The sequence below is a fragment of the Pteropus alecto genome, unplaced genomic scaffold, assembly GCF_000325575.1.
Source record: "Pteropus alecto unplaced genomic scaffold, ASM32557v1 scaffold30, whole genome shotgun sequence".
Classification (NCBI taxonomy): Eukaryota; Metazoa; Chordata; class Mammalia; order Chiroptera; family Pteropodidae; genus Pteropus; species Pteropus alecto.
In genome coordinates, this window is record NW_006429782.1 from 2,550,966 (window position 1) to 2,558,156 (window position 7,191).

Sequence of the window (7,191 nt, forward strand, 5' to 3'; positions counted from 1 at the left end):
GCCTCCCGGAGACGGTGGGCGGCGAGTGGCGCTTGGGGACCGCACCGCCCGCAGAAACTCCACGCGCTTCCGCGGATGCCCGGGACCGACGACCGCGCGCTCCGCGTTGGGGGCCCTGCGGGGCGCCCCCTTCCCCCGCGATCCTTCCATCGCCGGGCTCCGGTGGGCTTTGGGGCCTCCTCCCTCCTCTCCCCTTTTTCTCTCCTTTTAACCCTCTTCTGAGCTCCGCCAAGGGGCACACTTGACCTTCCTCCTTCTCCTCTGCCTCCTCCCTGGGGGCTCTGCCAAGGAACGAACGGGGCCAGGGAGCGGGCATGTGGGGCTCCCCTTGACAGTGGCCAGGTTTGCGTGACTCGCGCCCAAATGGCCAAGTGGCTAAGGGACTACCTGAGCTTTGGCGGTCGGAGGCCCCCTCCGCAGCCGCCCACCCCTGACTACACGGAAAGCGACATTCTGCGGGCCTACCGGGAGCAGAAGAACCTGGACTTCGAGGACCCCTACGAGGACGCGGACAGCCGCCCAGACCCAGACCCCGCGGGCCCCGGCGACGCCAAATACGATTCTCCCAAACACCGGCTCATCAAGGTGGAGGCAGCCGAGATGGCCAGAGCCAAGGTCTTGCTGGGCAGTGCAGGGGAAGAGGTGAGTGGCCAAGTGTCCCAGGCCGAGTGGTCCCAGGAGACTGGGCCGAGAGGGCAGGGCTGGGCCCCTGGACTCTGGGGAGCGTTTTAACTGTGTGACCCCAGGGGCAGGCCAGGGCGCCAGCCAGATACTCCCTAGTCCTCCATCTGCTGGGCGAGAAGTTTGATATCTGTCCCTTTTCAGTGCACAGTGCTAGTCACACCTACCTGCTTTGTCCCCTGTCCTTCCGCTCTGTTCCACCCTTCGGCAGCTGGAGGACTCGTCCTAAAACAGACCTGAGGGATTCCCTCCCCTGCCGGGCACTAACCTTCCTCACCGCTGCTCCTGCGTGTCTCTGCCATTAGTGGAAACAGGCTCACAGACGAGGAGCCAAGCGACTTGCCCAAGGTCACAGGGCTCTAGATCCAGACCTGGCCCCTGTGATCCTCTCCTGGAGGATCCCCGCAAACCCTCCATGGGGCCGGAGAACGGCTGGGGCCGGGTTAGGAGAGGCTGTGTCGGGTGGTGGGTGACGGCACAGAGAAAGGCAGGAGGAGGCAGGGATCTGGGGAAGCAGACAGCCTGGGATCTAAACCTGCCTCTTACTTACCGGCTCTGTGACCCTGAGCAAGTCCCGTGCCCTCTCTGTGCCTTGGGGTTAATGTGCTTGCTGTGTGTTGGTATGACAAGTAAACACATGTAAAGCATTTAGAACAGGGCTGGCAGCTGATAAACATTAAAATTGCGGGGGTCTATGTCAGGTGAATCAGAACTGCGTGGAGCCGACGTGTCACATGGCCCCCAGAGGGCAGGCCGAGGCTGTGCCATCGCCCAGCGAGGCTACCCGGAGCCAGCCTTGGTCCTCCTGAGCCTGTGCCCCTCACTTTTCCTCTCTCCCCAGGCAGAAGTTGACACCGAGTACTCGGACCCCTTTGATGCCCAGCCTCCTCCGCCACATCCGGATGACGGCTACATGGAGCCCTACGATGCCCAGCGGGTCGTGAGTGGTGAGTGGGCAGGGCTTGGGGGAGGGTGACAGGGTCCCGGGTGGGAGTGGGAGCTGACCAGTCTCTCTGGCCTCCCAGAACTGCCGGGCAGAGCAGTGCAGCTGTACGACACGCCCTACGAAGAGCACGAGGAGGACCCCGCAGATGGGCCTTCTTCAGAGCAGAGGCCCCGACAGAGCCGGCTGCCCCGGGAGGACGAACGGCCGGCGGATGAATATGACCAGCCTTGGGAGTGGAAGAAAGATCACATCTCCAAGGCTTTTGCAGGTGCTTCTCCGACCCCGGCCTTGACCTCGGAATGCCCGAATTCCTCTCTTTCCTATCCTGGTCACGTCCCCTGCTTCAACTTACAAAGCAGACCCCCAATCATCTGCCACTTTGGTAGTTTATTGATTTTCACTAAGCTGTGGATGACTGATAGGCATGAGTTCCTCTTTCCAGAAGAAACTGTATCTTTCTTAGAAACTGAAACATCTTTTTAGAGTACAATGGAACCTACTCGTTCTGCTCAGTATAGTGCAGGGAAAGGCTTTGGTGTCAGACTAGGCCTGGGTTTGTGTCACTTACTTGAGAAAATCGCTTAATCTCCCCGAGTCTCATTCCCTTGCCTGTAAAATGGGGGCCATTACAGTACCCACCGCGTAGGGTGCTTGGAAATTTGAGGGCCGGAAAATGCTCAATTACATAGGAGTTGGGTGAGAGAGTAGCATTTCTTAGTAGCTGTCATCAGGTAGACTTGGGTGAACTTGGGCAAGTCCCCAGACTTGCTTCTTCTGTCCAAGGGGTACTGGTAAGTTCAGCCTTAAGAGATAATATAACTTGGACCAGGAAGAGTTGTGCGGACTCAACTTTGCCTCATAAGTCGTATGACTGGGAGGGGGATTGGGGCTCATTGCCTCAGTTTACTGGTCTGTATATTGGGGTTGGTGCTCCAGTTCTAAGACGGACCCCGATTGGGACGGAACGTCCAACACCCCTCTAGCCACGCCCCCTGCTCTCTGATTTGTCACTCGTGGAACTGCCCCGCCCTTCCACGCGGCCAGCCTCGAGGGTGACCACGCCCCCTTTTTCTGAAGGCCGGTTGGGTGGTCCTGTACCAATCCTGCCCCAGCCTTACACCCAACCCCTCCTCTTCTGGATTCTGATAGGTCTCCCCATTGACACCATCTTCCTACTGAGAGTCCACTGGATCGCCCCCGCCCCGCCCCTCCCAGGCAGGTTGGACTTAACCCTTTCCTCTCTAACCCTCCCCTTCCAGTGCAGTTTGACAGTGCGGAGTGGGAAAGGACCTCAGGCTCAGCCAAGGAGCTCCGGAGACCCCCGCCCAGGGGCCCCCAGGCCGCAGAGCGTGTGGGCCCGGCCTTGCCCCTCGAGAAACAGCCGTGAGTGGGGAAACGGAACACCGAAGAGCCGGTCGAATCTCTCCCTGCCCCACACCAGCTGCAGATTTCCTGGACTAGGGGGGCTGGAGGACCTTTGACCCATTTATTCACTTTACTTATTTCTTCAGCTAATCTTAATCCGGCGCCAGCGCCTGCTGTGTCAGACACCCAGCTAGGTGCAAAGCAGAATCAGATGGAAACAGTTCCCTCTGGAATCAGATACTGGGTTCAAATACCTGCTTTGTATCTCCTGGCTGTTTTGGCAAGTAATTAAACTTTTCCGAGCCTCGGGCTCAAAATCCCCAAGGGGGTACCTAACTCAAAAAGGGATCTCCTCTCTTCTCTTGGACGGGGTTTACAAGCCTGAGAGCAGAGACAAATTATTCTCAGCCCCAGGAAATCTCGGGATGAAACTGGGAAGGGCAGAATTTTGAGCAGGTGCTGACTTTGGGCAGGGATGAGGCGCAGAAGCCGAAAGGGTCTGGGTCTTCTCTGTGTCCTTCCAGCCTAGGGGCTCCTGGAGGAACTCCCTAAACCCCCCCGGAGCCCAGCCCTGTGGGTGTGTTTGTCACTGTCATACGCAAACCTCTTAGGTAGGCGAGACAGACCTGGCTAATTAACACTGAAGGCCGGGGTGAGAAGTTCATTCTCTTTCAAATTTTCTTTCAATACAAACAACCACCGAGCCTCTGCTGCTCACAGTCTCTGACACCTTGGCCACAATTGCTACCTCTTTGAGCACATTAAAGGAAAATAGTTAAGACTGGTACAGGTGGATGCGGATGGATACAGGATGTGGCAAATCTCGTGACATGCAAGCGATTCGAGTTGGGGGATTGGAGAGGGGGCTGAGGACGCCTGGGGATCCAGCCTAGGGAAGCTGTTAAGGTCAAGGTCGGGTGTACGTGTTGAATTGGAGGGTGCAGCTCCGCGTTGACCTGGGGCTCAGCTGCCTCCCTAGGAAAACCAGGCTCCTCTTGAGAAACCCGAGGGAATTCTTCTCTCTCATTAGCCTGCAGTTCACTAGCCCTTGCCCCAGACCCCAGAGTGTATTTGAAGGGGAATCGCCCTTCTTGAGGCATCTGCCCCCGCACCCTAGGTGGTTTCACGGCCCCCTGAGCCGGGCGGATGCGGAGAACCTCCTGTCGCTCTGCAAAGAAGGCAGCTACCTCGTGCGGCTCAGCGAGACCAGCCCCCAAGACTGCTCCCTGTCCCTCAGGTGAGACCCCAGCCCCCTAGAGGGACAGAGGGTCACAGGACTGCATGCTTCATACTTTCTTTCGGTGGGAGCCGAGGGGCGTGGCTCTAGCAGCCAGTGGACAGGCTTTCTGGCCGATGGGTGGGCCTTATGGGACCAGTGGGTGGGGCTTCCAGGGAGACCATCAGCGTGGTTCCAACTGAGAATGAACTCCCTGTCACTGGAGGTATGCAAGAAGGTGGAGTGGAAGCCTTACAGACGATCTAGGACTCTGGCGAAGTGGGGAACCAGATGTCAGTTTCCTTTGGACTCCCCCCCCTCCCCCCCCGTCCAAAAGTTAAAGTATATCCATTTGTGTCTGTCGGAGGCCGAAATCTGAGTGGCCCTGCAGGCATTTGAGTCTGAGACCCCGGTTTCCGTGTGCTTCTCTAAGATTCCAGGCTTGCCTGATTGTGCAAAACTTCCAAGATTCTGCTAGGCATCTGAGTGCGAGATTCCTCAAAGGCCAAAACCGAGGGCTTTGGAGGCAGGTTCGAATCCTGCCTCCGCCACTTTCTAGCTGTGCGACCTTGGCTAAATTACTCAGCCTCTCTGGGTCTTGGTTGCCTCATTTGTGAAGGGAGGATCATAATAACATCCACTTAGCGGCAATGATTAAATGGAAAAAAAAAAAACGTGACAAAATGTTGAGAACGGTGCCCCAGAAACAGGAAGTGCTCAATTCAGATTAATAATGTTGATAAAATGATCCCCAGGTTCTGTCACTGCACCCACCAGAGGTGGAGAGAAAGGGAAGGGACCCCAGATTGGAGGTTAACTAGTGGGGAGGCTGGGGGCGAGGGAGCACTAGGCTCAGGAGGTTTGGAGAAAGTGTGGTCCGTGCTCCGGGGGAGGGACTGTCACCTGGCAGGACCTCCAGCCTGCTTTGGTAGGGGACAAGCCACTGTAGAACAAGCCGACACCTTGGCACCAAATGGCTGTTTATCAGAAATATTTGGGGACGCCGGCGCCTGGCTTCCAGGGGCCACGAGGTAGCTTCAGGGTCAGAGAACATGCGTGGGGCTGGGGTGCTCAAGGCCCCGTGTGATGCCGTCCCTCAGAAGCAGCCAGGGCTTCCTGCATCTGAAGTTCACACGGACCCGGGAGAACCAGCTGGTGCTGGGTCAGCACAGCGGCCCCTTCGCCAGTGTCCCCGAGCTGGTGCTGCACTACAGCTCACGCCCGCTGCCCGTGCAGGGTGCTGAGCACTTGGCCCTGCTGTACCCGGTGGTCACACAGAGCCCCTGCCCCGGAGCCCCTGCCCCTTGCCCTTCCCCCTGAGGGCTAAGAGCCACTGGCCAGCACCCCAGAGGATTCCCCTCGAGGGGGCCAGAGGGAGAGACCTCCTACCCTTCCAGCCCTGGTCTTCATCAAGGCCGCCCTCCTGGTCCCATTCTGGGTTCCGGGGTTTACGACTATGTCTGGAAGCCCTCCTCTGGCCTGAAAAATAAATAAGTTATTGTATGTTTCAAGTGTCCTTTCTGGGAGGCCAGGATCCCAGCTCCTGGGAAGGATGAGAATGATGGACCCTTGAGGGTCAGGGTCTTCCTGGCTCCTCGTTTTGGGGATGGAGCTGGGGTTGGAGCCTGAATTGCTTGCAGGGAGGGACCACAACTCAGAAAGCCAGAGACGGTGGAGACCGGCAGATAAAAAAGATGGAGAATCCGCGGGGGCGAGGCTCTCAGGCCAGCCCCGCCCCCTCCAGCCCCCTCCTCCCCGTGGGGCAGGCGGCCGAGGCCTGATGCGGCTGCTGGAAGGACATCTGTCCCCATGGAAACGGCAGTCGTGGGGGAGGGGAGCCGGGCCCAGCTGGTGTCACTTCAAGGTGACAGTCAGGCAAGAGCCCCTGGAGGCTGATAAAGGCGGGGGAGCCCCAATCTTCCTCCTCATCCCCATCTCTGAGCCTGTCTGGAAGGAGATACTAGCTGGAGAGGGGGGCTTCCAGTTCGGGGCACAATTTGAAAGCTGGGGACATCGCTTCTTTGCTAATTGGACATGTACCTCCACGGATAACGGGGGAGCCGGTGAGTCGCCACAGAGCCCCCTTGCCACGGTGGGTCTCTCTAGCCATCCTGTGGGGCTGGGACCCCCAGATGACCCCTTGAATCTTTTTAACACCCCCAAATGCCATGGAGTCTGGGTTTGTTTTCTTTGTACACCTTTATCGGGTATTCTGGAGGCGTACTCGATGAGGACGGGGTCTGGGGACGGCTGCTGGCACCCCGACACCCCTAGACCCAGTTACATCTTTACATAGCCACTCCTCTCTGGATCTCTGGGGTCCTGACTCCTCTTCCCAGTTCAAGGAACCCTCTTGGCCTTGGCTACCCAGAGGAGCCTGGGAAAGGAGAGGTTCTGAGTGTGGAGACGGGGCGACCGGGCCTGGGACTGGGGCACGGTTTGGGGGCCAGACGCTGCTGGGGGATGGGTGGCTGGGGGAAGGAGATGGCATAGAAGCTCTCGTGCTTCTGGTTGACCGTGGGGATGTCCAGCGCCTTCCCCTCCACAGGCCATGCCTCAGTCTTCCGTGGGGGTCCCCTGGGCTTGTATAGGACGTTACTGTAGATAGGGTTATCTGTGTATTTGGGGAGGGGGGCGTGATACAGACCAAGAAGACACAGTCACTTAAGAGACCTAGCCCTTCCTTCCCAGCCCGTCTCTGGGAGCCTCGTCTCTGCTTCTGAAAAGCGAGGATGGAGCGATGGGCCTTCTCCGGCTCCTCCCAGTCCCGCCCTCCCTCCCTGCGGAAGGGGTAAATGGGGACACAGATGGTCCTTCTCAAGCAGCGGCAGTTCCCGCCTCCTCCACGCGGGGGCGGGGTCGCCAGAGGATGGTGGCGCCTCGGCACCATTCGCCCTCCGCGCGGCCACCTGCGCCCTTACCTGTGTCCTTGTGCCGGCTGCGGTGGCGGCCCCAGAGCCAGGTGCCCAGCGCGACAGCGGCC

At 58.6% G+C, this 7,191-nt stretch overlaps 2 protein-coding genes across 2 annotated transcripts in view; one reads left to right on the forward strand and one right to left on the reverse strand.

Annotated features, from left to right (window-relative positions):
- Window positions 1–215: 215 nt before the first annotated feature.
- On the forward strand, window positions 216–5,528 carry SHD (Src homology 2 domain containing transforming protein D). The gene is made up of 6 exons (XM_006904218.2): window positions 216–642; window positions 1,523–1,628; window positions 1,707–1,895; window positions 2,887–3,010; window positions 4,110–4,229; window positions 5,309–5,528. Exons 1-6 carry the CDS (start codon window positions 364–366, stop codon window positions 5,526–5,528), a joined length of 1,038 nt encoding a protein of 345 aa, XP_006904280.1. The 5' UTR covers window positions 216–363.
- Window positions 5,529–6,496: 968 nt separating this feature from the next.
- The window catches only part of TMIGD2 (transmembrane and immunoglobulin domain containing 2), a 5,698-nt gene continuing 5,003 nt past the window's right edge, over window positions 6,497–7,191 (reverse strand). The window contains 1 exon segment of the mRNA XM_006904219.1: window positions 6,497–6,822. Within this exon segment, the coding sequence (XP_006904281.1) occupies window positions 6,497–6,822 (326 nt within the window).

Coding starts and splice junctions, on each gene's coding strand:
- SHD (XM_006904218.2), top strand. CDS start 364: ATGGCCAAGTGGCTAAGGGACTACCTGAGCTTTGGCGGTCGGAGGCCC. Junction 643..1,522: donor TGGGCAGTGCAGGGGAAGAG/GTGAGTGGCCAA, acceptor CTCTCTCCCCAG/GCAGAAGTTGACACCGAGTA. Junction 3,011..4,109: donor TTGCCCCTCGAGAAACAGCC/GTGAGTGGGGAA, acceptor CCCGCACCCTAG/GTGGTTTCACGGCCCCCTGA.